The 19,231-nt window shown below is 61.6% G+C and overlaps 1 protein-coding gene across 1 annotated transcript; it reads left to right on the top strand.

The window, feature by feature from the left end:
- Window positions 1-10,174: 10,174 nt before the first annotated feature.
- On the top strand, window positions 10,175-19,075 carry CDK4 (cyclin dependent kinase 4). Its single transcript, XM_074934809.1, has 8 exons — window positions 10,175-10,197; window positions 10,746-10,979; window positions 13,078-13,213; window positions 13,678-13,845; window positions 15,197-15,306; window positions 16,361-16,411; window positions 17,781-17,916; window positions 18,200-19,075. Exons 1-8 carry the CDS (start codon window positions 10,190-10,192, stop codon window positions 18,290-18,292), a joined length of 936 nt encoding a protein of 311 aa, XP_074790910.1. The 5' UTR covers window positions 10,175-10,189; the 3' UTR covers window positions 18,293-19,075.
- Window positions 19,076-19,231: the final 156 nt, after the last annotated feature.

Here is a 19,231-nt window from a genome sequence, read left to right as displayed (position 1 = left end):
TGCTTTGATCTTGCTGGCCACAGAGCGCTGCAGAGGGCACTGAGACCTGAGCCCGCTTGGGCCTGCTGGGAAAAGCATGGTGGATGCACAGGGTGGGCCAGCCCAGCGCCCGCTCTAGGAATTTCACCCCAGGAGAGGTGACGGCGCTTGTGGGGGGTGAGCTCAGAGAGGCCACAGAAGGGTCAGAGGTGCCGCCCTGCAACTGTGACAATAATTATCATTGGCACTAATTTAATAATACATCAGAGGAGGCCAGCCAATCAGCAGTCAATTTGTTTGTAATTAGTCATTCCAGAAAAGGACTGACGAGCTCTCTGGGGGCAGGGTCTGTCTCGGTGGTCACACGGCCGTACAGCACTGGACACAGCAGGGCCCCGTTTGGGGTCTCAAGGCGCTGCCATAACACACCTAGTTTATGAATTGTGAATAGAATCACAGAATCATAGAAGATCAGGGTTGGAAGGGACCCCAGGAGGTCATCTAGTCCCACCCCCTGCTCAAAGCAGGACCAATCCCCAAGTAAATCATCAAATAAAGGTGCTGTTTTGCTAGATGTTCATCTGCAGCCCCCACCCCCATGCGTGGAACAACGTGGGATGCACCGTCTGCAGCTGAGTTCTGCCCACTCGTGACAGGAGTGGATGTTTGTCCTGTGGCGGGACCAGGGGTGGCAGGTTTGTATAATTTTTGGTGCTGCCCAGAAGGGGTCCAAGTCCCGCCCCCCCCACCTGCCTAAGGCTTTGGGATGGAGTTTGGGTGCTGGGTGCAGGCTTTGAGCCGGGGCAGGGGGTTGAGGTGCAGGAGGGGGTTTGGGGTGCAGGCTCTGGGAGGGAGTTTGGGTGCTGGGTGCGGGCTCTGAGCTGGGACAGGGGGTTGGGGTGCAGAAGGGGGTGTGGGAGGGAGTGTTGGGGTCCCAAACATTGGTGGAGCCAGGCCCCCCGGGCCCTGAATTTGCTGGACCCCAGGCACCACAGGCCCATACAACTCGCTGCCCCTGAGTGGGACCCCGGCTGAGGACGCGGCCTCCACTCCGGTTCCGGCACAGGAGAGCCAGAAAGGAATCATCGGGAGGCAGCGTAAAACCAACTCTCTGCAGAGTCCCCAGGAGGGACGCACCCCTGGATGCAAACAAGCAAAGCGCAGCCCTGGAACTCTCCAGCTATTTCTCTCCACTAGAGCCAGCCAGGGCCCTGTTCGTGGTGCTGAAAAGCTGGCCTCAGGGCGGTGGCAGGTTGCCCAAGCCTTATCAGCTAGCTCTTGGGACACCATCTTCCCCCCTGCCCCACTTGCCTCTTCTGGGGTGGAGCGTCTCGTTCGATTGGGTCCAGCTGTGACCACCTGCCCCCCAGCCTAGGGGGATTGGGAGACACCCTGCAGCTGGAGCTGGGCGTGCAATTAATCATTGAACGCTCATGATTCATTTCAGAGTAACAGCTGTGTTACTCTGTACTCGCAAAAAGAAAAGGAGGACTTGTGGCACCTTAGAGACTAACCAATTTATTTGAGCATAAGCTTTCGTGAGCTGGTTTGCGGCAGGCCCCGCAACGTGCCGGGCACTTTGCAGCAAGGACGGTCCCCTGTCCCCAGGGAGCCCCTCAGCTAGGAAGGGGCAGACATGGAGGCAGAGGCTCCGGGAAGGGAGCAGCAGGTAAGAAGGATAGCCTAGTGGGCTGTGATCTGGCCGGGGACCTGAGTTGGATTCCTAGCTCTGCGGCTGACTCCCGGGCAGCCTACGGGCCCTGTCGTGTCAGGTGTTGCACAGTCACAGAATGAGAGACAGTCCCTGCCCAAGACTGAAGAGACAAAGGGTGGGAGACGGGAAGGATAATTACCCCTGGCTTTACCGCTGTGGGGCCTGCAGCTCAGAGAAAGAGCCTGCCCCCCCCATTGATCCCAGCCTGGGCCAAAGGGATTTTCCACTATCCGTCCACCCGGGTCTTTGGAAAGCTCCTGTCCCTGAGGGGAGCAAACCGTGGTGCTTTGCTCATGCGATAAGGCTGGGGCGCACGGCGAAGGAGAAAGCAGGAGGCCTGGCTGCTCGTCTTTCAAGGAGAACGGTTCCAATTCAATTTCTGCAAGCCCCCGATAGCCATCTCGGGCGCTCAGAACACAATCAGGGTAATGGATGGGGAAGGCGCTTGGCCAGAGCTGCTGTTCAAGTCATTTCCCTGGAGAGGAGCTGATCCACGAGCCATTAACCCTTCTGTGGGGGCGCAGAGGAAATTCTCCGCTGTGGATTTTGCCTTCTGTCATGCCTGATCCCTGTCTAGACGTGTCCTTTTAAGGCCCTCATCACCCTGGCATCTGAGTGCTTCACAGCACCCCTGGGAGCTCGTGGAGCATTATCCCCATTTTACAGTGGGGGAAACTAAGGCACAGTGCGACTAAGCTCCAGACCCAGTGGATCCAGACCACTGGCACTTTCCCAAGGGGCGTGGTGGATTCTCCATCAGCGGCCATTTTTAAATCAAGATGGGATGTGTTTCTAAAAGCTCTGCTCTGGGAATTATCTTGAGGAAGTTCTCTGGCCTGTGTTATACAGGAGGTTAGACTAGGTGATCTTGGACTCTACGAACCCCCAATGGGATCTGGGCTCCTAATTTCCATTGATTTCCTTGGAGGATCTGGGCCTAAGTGACTGGAAGTCAGGACTCCTCCCCCCAGGCTCCCTGCTCTACCCACTAGACCTTCCATCCTTATTCGGATTTGCCCTCCAGTTGTGACCACTTATTATTCTGTGGCGGCCCCGACCAAGATTGGGGCTCCCCTTGTGCCAAGTGCTACCGCAGATGGGGAGCCAGGGCCTGCCCCAAAGGAACTAACCAGACAAGACAAAGGGTGGAAGAAAGGCAGGACTGTTCTCCAGGGGGGGATGCTGGGCTCAGAGTGGGTGGGATTTTGAACAGGGCTCCGCACCTAGAATTGAGGCCAGCTGAGCTCTTCTGACAAATCTGGTGATTTATTCAAGCACCTAAATGGGATCAGGGCCGCCCTGTGGAAGATCTAGCTCCCCGGGACTTGTCCAAGGTCTGTAGCACAGTTGGGAAGTGAAGTCCCAGCTTCTGCGTCCCCAGCGAGCACATTAACCACAAGGCTGCCCTCCCTCACATCCTGTGACTCTGGGCACCGGCCGCGTCTGGAACGTCAGCGCCACACGAAGGCCGGGGCAGATCAAAGGTGCTAAAAGGCAACTGGATGAATTTGCCTCAGGATGGTGTCTGGGGAAGCCGGCCGTGCTGGACGAGGGATCGCCGTGTAGAAGCCCCGGGCGGCGTGCTAGATACGGGCTCGGTGACGTGCCGCGTGCCAGCCCAACGAGAGGGGTCATGGAAAGGGAACGCTCCCCTTCGAGCACGGCCCCGCAAGGAAACGCAGGAGCTGAGGACATTGCTCGCCTTCGTCTCCCGTGACATTGTCGCTCAGCACGTCTCCGGCAAGGTGGTGTGTTCCCTCAGGGGCACCCGGCCACATTCGAGCGAGTGGCGCTGCAACCCCGGAGTTTGCAACATCCCCCCACCCCCTGGTGGGGAGAGCCAAGCCCAGCCAGCCCCACAGCACAGAAGCTGCAGGAGCTGCCACTGTGGGCTGAGTGCCGGGCAGGACTTAACCCCCGCCAACCAAGGGGGCAGGATCCAACCTAAACCACCCCAGGGCCTCCACTGCCAGCCTGTTTACTGGGTCGTGACAGGTCATAAAATGGGTCCTGAGCCCAAAGAGTTTGGGAACCACTGGGCTGGACTGAGTGGACTCCTGAGTGCTACACAGGCTTGGGGTGAACATCGCCTGTCTGGTACAGTGCTGTCGTACCACGGTGCCTTTCGCATGCACGGCCCCCTGCAGCCGATGGGTGGGCCCCTGCCCGCCCCCCCGAGCCCTGCATCAGCCTCTCGTTGGTTAAATAGCGACATGGCGGCTTTCGCTTCCACGGCAGCCGGGCAGGAGCGTCAGCTGAAGACGAGCGGAGGAAGGGTCAGGAACCCCTGACTCACTGCAGCAGTGGGAGGTTGTCAGTTTCCTTTCCCTCCTCCCTGTGATCTCTCCTGCATGTGGCCAGCCAGTTTCTTTTTCTCTGACTCATTTAATTTCCCATCATCCTGTCTGGCTCCCAGGACAGCGCAGGCCCTGGGTGGGCGTCAGACCCCAGCATCACGCCGAGCCTGGGCGCTAAATCCATTCAGAGCAGCCGACAGACCCATCAGCAGAGCCTGGGGCTGGATCCCCCTCTCTTGGCCAGGGGGTTGAGGACTGGGCTGTCTCTGAATCTTCCCAGGCAGCCAAGAGGAGGCGCTGTGGAGCTAACATTGCTAACAGTAAATGATGGAGGCCAAAACCACACTGACGCCCCCCTTTGCCATCTGCAGCCTGGCCTGCTACCCATGATCCCAGTCTGTCTGGCTGCATGAAGCCGTGGACACCTGCCCCAGCTCCCAGCCGTGGGTGGATGGCAGGGACATTTAAGCTGTGTGCTTTTCAACTTGCCTGCCCCTTGCCCTCACCTCTCCCAGCATAGCACCTTTTAATTGGGCTGCCAGGTACAGCGCCAAGGCCACACACCCCAGCCAGTGGGGTCCATCTCAAGCCCCCGCCATACCCAACTCCCCATCGCTGGGACCCTTCTGCCCCCAGGGAGTCTGAAAGCTGTGATGGGCTGAGGTGTCCACTAGGGGGGCCCAGCGCACCATGAAACACAAGAGACTTCGGGGTTGAGCTTTGCAGAGCTGGATCTCCTCCCCTTCTACTGTCCCCCCCCACCCCAAACTGGGGAACAGGGGAGGGAAGTTGTGGAGGGGAAGTCCCACTTGATTGGGGATTAAGAGCAAGGATGTGGCTCCGCTGGAAGGGAGGGCCGCAATCAGCTGCATCCCATGCAGCTCCCCAAATCTGCTCTGCTGCAAAGGCCTAGAGGGTCGGTGATGTCCCCGCAGAGCTGGCAGGCCTCTGGGGTTTAGGGTCCTGGCCTGGAGCTCATCCTCTAATGCAGAACCAGGAAGAGCCCAGTGCCTCCTGCAGGGGGTTCTAGGAACTGCGAGCCCCATCCCAAAGCATGGGGCAGTGCAGAGACTGCAGCAGCCATTCCACGCTCGTCAGAGGGGACACGGGGGTTAACCCCCCAAATGCCATAGGGCATTAGAAGCTCTCCCGCCAACATAGCGCTGTGTGGGGTGTGACTTATGTCGCTTACTCAGGAGGGTGGAATATTCACCCCCCCTGAGGTAGATAGAGCCTTAGGAATGAGCCCCGAACTCACTGGATTCCTCTGAGCGGGAACCTTCCTTGTAACAACAGGACTTGATTCAACCTCGGGCCCAGAGGGGCAGCACATAACGCTGGGTCTCTATTCCAGCCCTTCCCTGCCGTGACCTGCGTCCTCAGAAGCAGAGATTGCAGTGGGTTTATAAGCCACGTTAGAGCCTCGAATGTTGGCGCGTGAGCCAAGCGGTGCACGGGGAGCCCAGCCTGGAATCACCGGGGCAGAAGATCAAACTTGAGGTGCATCAGCAAAGCTGGTTGTGGAGAGGCCAATGCTGGAAAAGCAGGAGAGGCTGTGGGCAGGGATGGACGGCCCAGGCCCTCCCCACCCAGTGGTGGTTAGGGTGTCCCACTATTAGCCCCTCTTTCTTCTGAGCACATGCACCGGAAATCAAACAAACCCCAACCCCCCACACCCCTTTTTGGTTACAAAGAGCCTGGAATAATTCCTTGAGAAATAGCTGGGAGACACCTTGGGAAATCTCCTCCCTGTCTTTGCTGCCACTCCCTACCTCCGCTTGAACCCGTGGCTAAAATCAGACTCCATGTGAAATGTACAAAGGCTCAGTTTTCGGTTCCGAGTCCCTAGGGTACTTGGGGTGCGCCAGGAGGTTGGCAGACAAGGGGAGACCAGATCCCTGCCTGGCACTGCTGATGTATGGGGACCTTTCCCCATTTCCCTTTGTTACTATCAGGAAATGCCAGACACCCATTCAAACCACCCCAGAGCCCTGGCTCGCTGCAGTGAGCTCCACCACTTTGCCACCAGGTGGCACCAGCTTGGATCCCGCATGAGGGGGCATCTTCCCCTCCACCCCACTTTGCTGACTCTCTGGACACATCTGATGCTAGTTTTGGCTTGTCCGCAGCCCTGGAGCCAAAGCCGCGTGGCCAGCCCTAAATAAAAACATGAGTCATGGCAACGGGCAGCTTCCCAGATGAAAGGAGCAATGATGTCTTGAGCTGATTTAAGTGGCTTCAGCTAATCATACAGCTTAAAGACCAAAAGGCCGTTTACAGTCAGGTCCCCGAGCGGTCCTTGTGTCGGCCTCCTTGCCATGCTCCTTTGCTCCAGGCCGGGCTGAAGAATCGCCAGGGCAGGCATGGCATTGAGCATTAGAGCATTGCCAACCGCAGTGCCAGGGCGAGGATGGAGGGAGGCTTGCTGGGCTGCAGTTTGCATGAGCAGATGCTGCCATGTTTGGCTGCTAGCTGGGGGCTGCATTGCCCGTGGGGTTGGCAGGCGGTTGGGGATGCAAACGCCACTGGAAACTGCAATCCCCTGAGCTGGCTGATGGGAGGTTGAACGTCCAGGATCCCAGGGTGCAAGCCCAGATTCCCTCAGTTTAGACTCTTAGAAAGGCCGTGGCAGCACTTGCTCCACCCCGCAGGAAGCCTGGCAGGGTGCGGTTAACACTCTGGGACTGGCAGCCAGAGGGGCCCCACATCTTGCCAACAATATGGCAAAATCGCATGAGGCAGCTGAAACCAGAGGGAGAGGAGAGCAACCTGGCAGGAGCGGGTGGTGCGGTGTCCCAGCATCGCCTGTGCGCTGCAAAACCCCACCGGTATGACACAGGGCCACGGGCTGAGCCGAGTCCTTCGTTCCTGCCTGGGTCTGGGCTGCAAGAAGCCTTTGTTTTATGTGATTGTCTGGGCAACGCTGCTGCTGACCAGCCTGGCTCAGGCAACTTAGGATGCTGTGGAGGGGGGGGAGCCACCTCTGTGATAAATGAAGGGCGGGAGAGGTTCCTTTTATGGACACCCAGCCAGCCAGTAGCTATAAAATCCCTCTTGGTAGCGGTTCTCTAATTGCTCTACCTGTACAGGGTTTAAAAGTCTCCCTGCGATGCAGAGGTAAAAGGAAGTGAGTGGGCATCTGGCCAAAAGAGCCAATGGGAAGGCTAGAACTTTTTAAAATTGAGAAAAGACTCCCCTTTTGTCTGTCTGTTGTTCTCCCAGGGAGAGGCGGACAGGGCAGAGCTGTGCTGTAAAAAGCTTGGGGCCAGGTATGAAAAAATCCTCAGCATCATACCTAGAAACTACTCATGTAAAACCCCAGCTATGTCAGTAGGTCAGGAAAGATCTAGGAAGGCGCAATTAGGTTTATCCCTTTTATTTCTTTATGGCTTGTGGATTCCTCTGCACCATCCCCAGGTGCTTTTGTTTTGCTTGTAACCTTTAAGCCGAACCTCAAGAAAGCAATTCTGGGTGCTTAATCCTTGTAGTTGCTCTTTTAAAATCTAGCAATTGCTTGAGTTCCCAGATGTATTTTCTTTCTTGGTTTTTATTAATAAAATTTAGCTTTTTTTAAGAACAGGATTGGATTTTTGTGTCTTAAGAGGGTTGTGCACAGGCTGTTTAACTAGCTGGTGGCAACAGCTGATTTCCTTCCTTTTTTTTCTTTCTCAGCTCTTCCCAGGAGCAGGGCGGGGGGGCGAAAGGGCTTGAGGGCAGTGATGAGCTGCCAAAACCTGAAGAACCGGTTCCTTCAGTCGCCCCGGGTCTTCGGCGGCGGGCCCTGCACTCGCTCCGGGTCTTCGGCGGCACTGAAAGATCCGCCGCTGAAGTGCCGCCGAAGACCCGGAGCGCCACCGGGTGAGTAAAAATTCTCAGCCAGGGGAGCCTCCCCAGCCGGGAGCTCAGGCGGGCCGGACAGGATGATCCTGCGGGCCGGAGTTTGCCCACCCCTTTAACAACCAGTTCTAAACCGGGTTCAAAATTTAACAACCGGTTCGTGTGAACCGGCTCCAGCTCACCACTGCTTGAGGGTACCCCACAGGAATTCCCAAGTGCGCCTTCCCGGACTCTCAAAGGGGTTCCGCACTTGGGTGGTGGCAGCATCTACCCATCCAAGGTCAGAGAAAAGCTGTAACCTGGGGAGTTTAATACGAGCCTGGAGTGGCCAGTATTAATTTTTAGAATCCCTGTGGGCCCCCACCTTCCGCACTCGGAGTGCCAGGGTGGGGAATCCGCCTTGACAACCTCCATTAAATCACCACCACAGCAGCCACAATTAGTGACCAGCGACAACAGAATCCAGGGGCGTGGGAATGGAAAGATGAGGCAGCAGCTTCCAGGGGTTCTCCTTGACGGGGTCCAGCTGTGGGCGAGACTGGGGTGTGCACCACGGCTGGGAAGCCGCGAGGACCCCCATCCCCATGGGCTGGGATGCAGGCGGAGGTCGGCAGGACATGCAGCAGTGATTATGCATCCAGAGCTTTAGTGGCATGAGACTGAATCCCCGAGCTGGGATGGCCCAGGAGGAGAGAGGACCAGGGGGTGACACGGATCCCAGTCACAGAGGAATCTGTTGCTGCCAAGGGGCTGAGAGAAGGAAGAAAAGTCTGCATGGAGAGAGACAGAGGAGCTCCCTTGGGGCAGCCCCGGCCCCAGCACGAGCTCTGGGGGCTGGGAGCAGCACCACGGCCCAATCACCTTTAGTGGCCTTGATTCAACAGATTCAAGGGAAGCCTGCCTGAAACACCCAGTGATGCTGGTGCTGCGACCTGGCACAGGCCTGTGCACAATGGGGTCCTGGTCCGAGACTGGGGTTCCTAGCTGCGTCTTCTCCTCCTCGGCTGGAGCACCAGGAAGATGACAGCTCACTACTGGGGCTAGTGATGCTAGAGGAGATTTGTGTCGGGGTACTGATGATCCAGAGTTCAAGCCCACAAAGGGGATGGGGGTGTTACACCAGACAGGCGGGTCCCTGGGAGGCTTGTGGTGCTTCCTTGGGGGCCACCAAGGGGCGGGGGAAGAGCCTCAGAGTTGCCCTCCAGGGGCATGATGTGGGTGTTGGGGGATGCCAGGCTGGGCCCCTTCAGAGTAGCACCCCGCACCTCAAGCGCCAAGGACGGGTGGGGCTCTGGCAGGGAGGCCCAGATGGGTAATACCCTGGCTCCCCCAGGCGCCAGGGGATGTGGCTGTCAGCGGGGATCAACCTGGGGGCGGCTGGCCCCTTGGCACACAGAGCAGGTGGCTGGTGGCCCTGGGCTGGCAGCAATAGTAGGGTTGTTATCCCGCCTTAGAAAGGGAGCAGGCCTGGGCCAGGGAGAGGGGAGCTCAGCCTCGTCCCACTCCGCCCCTCCTGGGAGACAGGGGCCCTCGAAACCTGCCCAGAGCCACGGAACCCAGGAGTCCGGGCTCCCCCGCCTCCCCAGAACCAGGGAACCCAGGAGTCCGCCTCCCCCACCTCCCCAGAACCAGGGAACCCAGGAGTCCGGGCTCCCCCGCCTCCCAGGAGTCCGGGCTCCCCCGCCTCCCCAGAACCAGGGAACCCAGGAGTCCGGGCTCCCCCGCCTCCCCAGAACCAGGGAACCCAGGAGTCCGCCTCCCCAGAACCAGGGAACCCAGGCGTCCGGGCTCCCCCAAGGAACCCAGGAGTCCGGGCTCCCCCGCCTCCCCAGAACCAGGGAACCCAGGAGTCCGGGGAGGGGGAGCTGCTCCATCGACCTTCCGGCCGGCCCGTCTCGCTGGTTCCGGTCCTCCGGCCCCGCCCCCGCCCGGGCCCCGCCGCCGACACCCGCGGCCCCCGGCCCCGACCGCTGCGCTGCCACCTCGGGGTGAGTCCGCGCCCCCCCCCCCCCGGGCCCGCCTCCCCCCCGAGCCCCCCCCCCGCGCGCGGCCCCGCCAGCCCCCCCGACCCCCCCGCCAGCCCCCCCCCCCGGTCTGGGCATTGTGCCCCCCCCGCACTGACCCCCCCAAGTTAGCCCCTGCCGCGGGGGGGCGGGGGGGGCTGGTCCGCATCGGGATTCCCGGGGCAGCCCAGGCTCCGTCCCCTCCCCCACAGCACATGGTGCGGGCCGGGGTGGGGGCAGGGCTGGCCGGGGCCGGTGTGGGGCCGGGGTGGGGCGAGCCCTCGGCCCTGAGTCTCGCCAGCCACCGGACCGGGGCCGCCCTCTGCCCGGCGCGGCCGGAGCAGGGCTTCGGCGCTGACATGGCCAGGTGGGGCGTCTGTTTTGGTAGGGTCGCTCATGGGGGCCGGGCCCCACGCGTCGTGTGCTGCTGCCCAAGGGGTCTGGGGCCGAGGACGCTGCGGTTGTAGGGTGGCTGTGGGTTTGGGGGGGGGGGGTTGGTGCCGTTTTAGGGGGGCGTGGGACAGCTGCAGTGTGTGTCGGGCGGGGGGTGTCTCTGTGGTAGGGTTACTGAGGTTGTGGGGCAGCCGTTCTGGGGTCCCGGGCGCTGGGCAATTGTGGGGTCGCCCCGGCTCTGCTACGGGAGCCCCATATTGTGCGTTTCAGGGGTGGGGTGGCAGGTGACGCATTTATCGTGGGCACGAGAGGGGGCCCCATGGTATCCGAGAGCCTGGGATGGAGCTGGGGGCGGCAGGCTGGGTATCTGGGTCGGGGGAGGAGGGGGGGAGCGGGCTGGGCGGTGGGGTGAATCTGGGGGGCTGGGCAGTGGGGTGCAAGAGGGAGCAGGCGGGGTGGCTAAGAGTTCATAATCCCCTTTGCCGGAGTCGCCGCCTAACCTGCCGCCCCCTTCCCTCCTAGCCGGCGCGGTGCCAGGATGGCGAAGGAGATGCGGGCGCAGTACGAGCCGGTGGCGGAGATCGGCGTCGGCGCCTACGGCACCGTCTACAAGGCCCGGGACCTGCAGAGCGGCAAGTTCGTGGCCCTCAAGAACGTGCGCGTCCAGACCAACGAGAACGGGCTGCCGCTCTCCACCGTGCGCGAAGTGGCGCTGCTCAAGCGCTTGGAACATTTCGACCACCCCAACGTCGTCCGGTGAGGGGCTGGGGGGCGGCTGTGCGGACGGGGCGGGGCTGGGAGGAAGCCGAGACCCCGGGGAGGAATTGCCCACTGTGCCCGGTCACGTGGGGCCGGAGGGTGCTTATTTTGCGTTGGCGGGAGTTTGGTTTTGGAGACCCAACGGCCGCTTCCCTCTGCGCCCCCCTGGGATAAACATCCCGGGCTGTGCAAGAAGGGGAATCAGTATCCCATGGGGGGTGGGGGCTCCCCTTGACTCGGGGGTGTGGGTGGAAAGGGAAAGGGGGCTTGGGGTGTGGGTGGGAGGCAAGAGCAGGGAGGGGTCTCCGATCTGGGGTCTGTGTAGGAGGCACACGGCCAGTCCGGCCTGCGGGGTTGGAGTGGCCGTGCCGGGGACAGAACCCTGCCCTGCTCTCTGGGGCCTCTCTTCCTGTATGAGCTAATCCCTGGGAGCTGGAAGCAGCCCCAGGCCGCTCTGCGCTCGTTTTGCCAGCTCTGGGAAATGTGCGGCCGGTTCTAGGAATTGAGCCGCGATCTGGAAGCTGCCTCCTTCCTGAGAGCCCTGAAACGCCAGCCGCGGGGAGGGAGAGCGCCCGGAGCTGGGCCGCGGGATGGCCCAGCTGGCAAAAGGGCGGGTTTCCGCTGGCAGAGGGTGTCCGTCCTCCCCCCGCTGAGGGGCCCGCCTGCGCAGGGGGAGGAGGCGCGAGAGCTGCTCTGAGTCTTGTCCGGCCTTGGCCCCCAGGTGTTCATAGGCCCGTTGCCTTAGCCTTTCTCTGCCGGTCGGTTCCGCTCCGCTGGGGGTTCTGGCGACGCCAGCCTGGGGCACTGCTGGCTTTACAGAAACCCTGGGGTGAAGGCAGGAGGGTGGGGAGAGCTCCAGGAAAGGAGGTCACTGGTGGTGGGGTCCCCATCCTGCCCCTCTCCCGGCTGTACAAGACGCTCGGGGGTAAATGGAGACGTTTTAGGGAGCTTCGAAAAATCCAGCCTCAGTAGCAGGGCCTTGGGGGGAGGGGGCGGGGGCAGGGCTGGGGGGACGTGTGGCAAAGCATTGGGGAGGGGGGTGGGTGCCTGGAGGCAGGGGGAAGCGGCAGAGGGTGCGCTGGGGGTTGAGGGCAGCTGCCTCTCAAGGGACTGTAGCTTTTTGAGCACCGTCCTGCTGCTGTCTGAACGCTCCCTGGCGGCCTCCTACGGTGAGAGGGGCTCGTGGAGCCGTCCCGACCCCACTGCGAAGGGTCTGGCCCAGGCACACTGCCCCGCAGTGATCTCCGGGGATGGGGACCCCGCTGCCCTCGGCGCGATGGCTCCCCCTGTCAGAGGGGCTTGCAGGGGCCGGTTCTGCTGGGCTCCGTCCCTTTGAGTCGCGGGCCCTGAGGGATGCACACGGAGTTTCCATTCTGTCTGCCCGTGAGCCAGCCCGGCCCCCCCCGCTGTCTCCTCCCTGCTACCAGCTTCACAGACGTTTCCCAGGCAGTTCCCAGCCCCTTGCCTGCCTCTCTGTGCCAGAGGGCAGTGCAGTGGGGGAAGGATCTCCGTGTCCTGTGCTGAAGCCGTGGGGCCGCGGGAATCGCTGATTGAGTTAGCCAGATAAGAGTCTGGAGCCCTGCTCTGGGCTATCTGGCAGCAGGATCTGCAGCTGGGGAATCGAATCAGCCCAGTACTGGCTGCAGCTCTGTTATTGGGCGGGGGTTTGATACTGTGAGCTCAGGGGCATGCTCACAACAGGGGCTCAGGAAGCCTGTCCCCAAATTATCATGTGATATAAAGCATGGGGGGCAGGAGAGGGGGCTGTAGGTTGGGATTGAGGGACATTGGCAGAGCTGCGTGTGAGGCAGGGTAGCCCAGGGCTGGGATAGTAGGGGGCTGCGGGTCAGGAGTGAGGGGCATTGGCAGAGCTGTGATCCATCCCTCTAGATGGGCCTGGGGGGTCCCATCAGTCCCGCGTTGGGCCCAGACAGCCTTGGTCCTTCGCGGTGTGTCGAGCCAGATCATTGGGTTCCTGCAGCTGCGAGCAGGAGCCCCACTTCCAGCAGAGCATGTGTCAGATCCCTGCCTGGCCCCTCCCTCCCGCACTCGGATCCCCAGCTCCCGCCAAGCTCCCTTCTCCGCCCCGCCGCAGGTTGATGGACGTCTGCGCCACCACCCGGACGGAGCGCGAGACCAAGGTGACCCTGGTGTTTGAGCACGTGGATCAGGACCTGAAGACGTATCTGGACAAGGCGCCGGCACCAGGCTTGCCAGTGGAGAAGATAAAGGTACATGGGGAACCGAGCGCTTGGCTGTAGGGACCTTCGTGGTGCCCCCGCCCTGCGGCACCCCCTGCCCTCGTGACAGGGGCAAAGAAGGGCTAAGAGGGTGATCGGGGAGGGGAGAGCTGCTCGCCCAGAGGAGGCTCCAGGAGTTGGGCTCATTCAGCCTAAACACATCTGAGTGCTCTCCATCGGTATAGCCGGGGGAAGCCCAGGGGAGGGACGAGCTAGTGAAGGCAAAAGACAATGTTGGCCCAGGGTCTGCAACAGCCTCCAGTAGGGGACAAACGATCCACCTGGTCCGGAGCTGGAGCTGGATAGCTCTGCGAATGGGATGACAAGACGGGCTCTGGGGCTGGACTGGATGCTCCAGGAGGGTCCTTCCCGTCCTGTGTCCCTGGGCCCCGCCCCACACGCGCTGCTGGGGCAGGCGGGGAATCTGACCCTGCGTTCTCCCCTTGCTCGGCCAGGACCTGATGCGCCAGTTCCTGAGCGGCCTGGACTTCCTGCACTCGAATTGCATCGTGCACCGCGACCTGAAGCCGGAGAACATCCTGGTGACCAGCGGTGGGCAAGTGAAGCTGGCGGACTTCGGCCTGGCCCGGATCTACAGCTGCCAGATGGCCCTGACCCCTGTGGTAAGGCCTGTGCATGTGGAGGGGGTGAGCGGGGCAGCTTTTGGCTCCTGGAGCCTGGCTTTGAAATGCTGAGGGGCCTCCTCCCCGGCGGTCCCGCACTTGTACCTGCGATGCAGATGCCCGGCTCCCTCCTGGAATAATCTGCCTTTGGCGCTGGGGCTCCTGCCGCCGTGGGGAGGGGATTGGTCAGTGTCTGACCTGCTGCCGTGGGTGGGGCTGGGGGCTGGGAGCCGTGTGAGCCTGAGTCAGCCTCCTCCTCTGCTGCAGGCATCTTCCCTCTGGGTCGGCCTCGAGCCCGAGATCCGCCCTGGGCAACGGGCTCCTTCCCCGGGCCGGCCTGGCCTGCTCTCGCTATCTGTGCTCCGAGCAGATGGGGCAGTAGCCTGCTGGGTCCCCTCTCTGCTCCGAAGGGGGGATTTCCCCAGGGTTCAGAGCCGCCCAGACACGCGTGCTTTCCGGTTACCCCCATCAGTGGGATCTTCACGCAGCTTCTACAAGGCGCTGCCCCGAAGGGGACCCTGGGGAGACCCCCGCCGTTCCGAGTGGCCCCCCTTCCGCCGATGCTGGTGGGAGCGGGGTGTGCCGGGAACCTGGCAGGGGTTTGGGCGCACTCAGACATCATTGGTCTGAGCTCCCAGGGCCGGGGGTCCAAGCACAGGGGGGAATGATATAGCTGAAGCTCATGGCTGTGTGAGCAGCAAAGGGGTCTGACTCGGCAGCTCCTCCTTCTCTGGGGGCTGGAGATCCAGGCCCTATTCTGAGGCCCCCTGCCCTGCCAGGGGGCTGAGAGACTTTGGGGTTCTCCAAGCTGCTAACTTCCAGCTCTTCGGAGGGCCTGGGGCAGCTCCGCCCGGGTAGGCTGGGTCTGTTGCTGTCGGGGGTTACCCCGTCACATCTCAACGGAGATGAGCTCCAGTGTAGTGGGTCCCTGCACTGCGGGGGGAGGAGGCGCAGCTGCAGGCTCCGGCAGCCCCCATGATGCTTCCCCCCAGCCAGTGGGGTGCGTGGAATCTGTAGGGTAAATATTGTGCCATAGGCAGGAAGTGGGACCGGTGGGTGGGGACACTCAGCCTAAAGGCATTTCCTGCCTAGCAGGGACCTGGAGCTTTGAGCTTCCAACCAGCCCTGGAGAGACTCACCCTCCAGGAGACGTGGGACTCGTAGGCTGCTTGCGGGAGGGGAGCCTTAAACCCCACCAGGCTTCTAACCGGGGAGGGGGACACAGTCTGTGTCTGGGAAGCATCAGGACGTGTGGCCTTGGGGGCTGCCTAGCCAGGGGTTCTCCCTGCCCTGTGGGGGCCCCTCTTGGGTTGTCGCCCCCCTCACTCCTGACGTGACTGTGCCCGTGCAGGTGGTTACCTTGTGGTACCGCGCCCCGGAAGTGCTGCTCCAGTCGACCTACGCCACCCCCGTGGACATGTGGAGCGTCGGCTGCATCTTTGCCGAGATGTTCCGGCGGAAGTGAGTGTGCGTGGGGAGGAGCTGGGCAGGTGCTGAGCAGGGCCGGGGTGCGGGCACTAGGGTGCCTGCAGACACAGGGCAGGCATGGGTGGCGTGGGCACGTGCAGGGTCGCACGGGCGGGTCAGGGCGTGGCTGGGTGTGTTGCGGGTCAGGGCGTGGCTGGATGTCCATGTATAACTTTGAACCCCACCCATCCACAACCCCCCAGGGTGGCATCTCCCCAGCACCACTTAACTAAGGACCCCAAAGTGCTTGATGCCAGGGGGTTGGTCTTGTCAGGTCCCTTTTCTGGGTGGAAGGCGTCGTGCCCAGTGTCTCACGGAGCCAGGAACCCTGACTCCCAGGCTCCTGATCTGACCAGTCGGTCACGCTGCCTTGCGGTAACATGGCCCTGCTGGGGACTAGGACGGGCACAGCTGGGTCGGCTCTGGGCTCCAGCTAGCGGCAGATCATGATAGGGAGCCCACCTGCTGGTCTCTGCCTCCCCCCTCCCCCCCTTTGCCGTAGTTTAGCAAACGCAGCTGGGAGACAATTGATTAGGGCTGAGCCAGGAACTACCCCCCTGCTTGGCTTATCGGCTCCGCTCTGTGCTGATAGACGGGGACGGGCCCCTTGCTGCCAGATCTCCCCTCCCGGCCTTGTGGGCTCGGCTCTGGGCCTCTCCAGGGGTGGGGGGATGTGTGAGAATGAGCTTGGTGCCCAGCCAGCCCCTTCTGTGCAGGTCATGGCTAGCTTGGGGAGGGGGAGTTGGGCCCTGGCCTGTTACTGCCCTTGTTATTGGCCCCTCTGAGCCCCCCACCCCATCCCCCCGCCATTGTTCAGCCCCTTAGGCCTTTGAGCCTGTTAAGTGGGGCGGGAGGGTGATGTGGATGGGAGTGTGAGCACATGCAGCCACCTCTGGGTGGGGACGGAGCAGCTGAGCATGCCGCAGTGGAGGAGAATCCCGGCTCTGGTTCTGATATGGGTTCTGCCCCAAAGGGGGTGGGGATGGGGCTAATGGCGGGGAGCACGCCCCACTCTCAGCTCAGAAGCCAGCCCTTCTCTCCCCTGCAGGCCCCTCTTCTGTGGCAACTCAGAAGCCGACCAGCTGGGCAAGATTTTTGAGTAAGTTGTGAAGCTTCCCTAGTGTCTTGCGGGATGGGGCTGGATGTGGGGCCGGGGGGCATCCTGGGATCTCAGCTCGGGAGGGGGATGGGACTCATTCAAGCAGCTCTTGAATGAGGCACTAAGGGCCGAGCCAGGGTGACAGCTGCTGATTGATGGGACAGGGCGGGGCAGCTGCTGCTGGAGGTATAAACACAAGAGTTTGTGGGGTGGGGGGCTACTGGGTGCTTGTCTCCTTTATCCTGTTAACTCTCTGGGTCGCTCAGTAAGCGACCCACCCTGCCGCGCTCCAAGATCAAGCTGGGTCCAGCCTTTCCCCCCACGGGTGGCCAAGGAAGGAGGCGACCGGCCACATGTTAGTTGAGGGGTTTTTTTTTGCCGCATGGGGTGCAGAATGTCCAGTGAGCTGCCTCGCGCAAGCGGCCCGGGGCCCAGCACCGCAGGCTGCGAGCAGCTCTGTGCTAGAGGAGGGAAGGTGCATTTCAACCCTAGGGCTGAGGGGGAGGTAGCAGTGCTGGCGCCCGGGTTTGCCTCAACGAGGTGACGGGGCTTCGAGCTACCCCTGCCTGGTCTGCCCAGGATTGGAACCCAGGTTAGTTAGTTACTAGGTGTATTACGGTAGCGCCCGTCACGGACCGGGACCCCTTTGTGCACGGCGCTGCGCAGACAGAACAGAGACGGCCCTTGGCCCAGAGAGCAGCCGCTGTAAGGTGAACACGGGTTACCTTAGCGGGGGTTAAAAAGGCCCCTTTGTTCCTTGCAGATGTGAGGCTGGAGGGAGGTGGGAGATATCCTGCAGGGAATCGTGGGTGAGACTGCAGTCAGCCCTGGCCTCCCCAGAGATCGGAACTGCGCCGGGATAGGCTCTTGTCTGAAGAGGCTGGAGCTGTGTAGGGGGCGGGAGGTGGGACAGGGAGTCACCAGTGGGTCCAGGAGCCTGGGCTCGGCTCACAAAGGGCTTGTCAAGGAAACGGAAAGGTGGTATCCTTGGAATCCCAGGCAGTGTTAGCCTGTGGAACTCACTGCCACAAGGGCTCACGAGGCCGAGAGCTCGGCAGGCTTCAGAAGAGAATCCGACCCCCCCATGGACAATGAGAGAGCCAGAGAGAGAGAAAAATACCTAGTTTTTAAACAAGGGATCAGAGTCCTTTAGCCTCAGGGCAGAGGGAAAACGCTGGCTGGAGTTAGTAGGGCAGGTTGTTCCCTCGCATCCCGGGCAGGGTTCCTCTCTCCTTCCTCCTTCATCCTGCCCTTGACTGGATGGGACTGTGGGCTGCGTGGACCTCTGCTCTGGGCTGGCAGTGCCCATGTCCCACCCCCTCCCTGCTGCCCCGTCCCAGTCGTTATCTTCTCTCCTCTCCCCCCGCAGCATGATCGGGCTCCCGGCAGAGGACGACTGGCCCCTGGACGTGGCCCTGCCGCACTGCGCCTTCACGGCACGCTCCCCACAGCCCGTGGAGCTGTTTGTGCCAGAGATGGAGAAGCTGGGGGCACAGCTTCTCTTGGTAGGTCAGGGGGCTCTGGCAATGACATGCCCAGGGGCATCGGCAGAGCTGGAGGGTGGGGAGCCCAGGGCTGGGAGAGCAGGGGGCTGCGGGTTGGGGAGGGGGGTATCGACAAATGGGACAGGACGCAGGGGCCTGTTAATTGGTCCTTACTCTTTGAACGCCCAGTTGGCTCAGGTGGCCCGCAGCTGATCCACTGAGGGGGAGCCTCAGACCCGAAGTCCCTCTCTGTGGGGGTAGGGTGGGGTCCGTCCCATTTAACCCTTTCTCCTCTCCTCCGTAGGAGATGCTGACCTTTAACCCCTACCAGCGGATCTCGGCCTTCAACGCACTGCATCACCTTTACCTCCAGGACAAGAGCCTGGTGGAGGGGTAACGCCCCAGCGCCCCCCACCCCCACCCCGTCCCCGCACGGGGACCCAACAGAGGACTTGGGAGAGCGCCTGTTCTGCACCCGCCCCACGCCCCCGGGGGGGGCGCCGCCACCGGCACACACACAGAGACGGACTCGAGCAGGGAGCGAGACGCCTCCCCCCGGGGGACGCTGGGATTCCGGTGGCGTCTCCCCCTCCCCAGGCGCGTGGTCCTGGGCAGGCCTAGCTCTGGTTAAGGTCAGTTTGTGTTAGGAAGGGGCCCGGCGGGGCCTCACCCCGAGTTCTCACGGACACTTTTGAGTCGCCTTTTGTAACCGTTTACAAGATAACTGTTGCTGCCTTATCACATTCCAGCCTCCTGCCGCTGGTCTCAGCCCCCCCTCCCCCCCGCGCGAGGGGCTGAGAACAGTGTGATGGACCCCTCCCACTCCCCACGCTCGGGGCAGGTGGGTTTTTTTTTTACAAGAAATATTTGCGCGCGGTTTTTCTACTACCAGGCGGTGGCCAGGGCAAACTGCCGGATTCTTGGTGCACATGTGGGAGTTGCTTCCTTGAGGGTGGATTGGGGAATCCCGGGGGGGAAGGGGATCGACAAGTTTATATTTATAATGATTGTTCTTGGACACTTAACTTTTTTCTTTTATCGGCTCTAAAAATGGCCAGAGCCCAATAAAGGGAAGGCAGGGGGCTGGGAGGACAGCGCCCGGACACACCTGGCTGCCCTCGCGTCCAGCCCCAGCCCAGCCTGCTTTGTCCCTTGGCTTGCCTGAATGTGTCTTGGGTTTGAATGGTGCGGCTGAGAAGCTGGGACCGCACCTCCTCATCATGTGGGGGTCAGAGGTCCCCTTCCTCTGCTCGCTGCTGGACCAGTGATTGTGGCAGGTTAAGGGGTCGCTGGAGTGGAGGCAGCTGGGCATTGCCCCTCATTGCTCTTGATTGGC

The sequence above is a fragment of the Natator depressus genome, chromosome 20, assembly GCF_965152275.1.
Source record: "Natator depressus isolate rNatDep1 chromosome 20, rNatDep2.hap1, whole genome shotgun sequence".
In the NCBI taxonomy this organism is placed as follows: Eukaryota; Metazoa; Chordata; order Testudines; family Cheloniidae; genus Natator; species Natator depressus.
The sequence above is the reverse complement of the archived record's forward strand: the minus strand, read 5'-3'. Positions and strand labels throughout refer to the sequence as shown.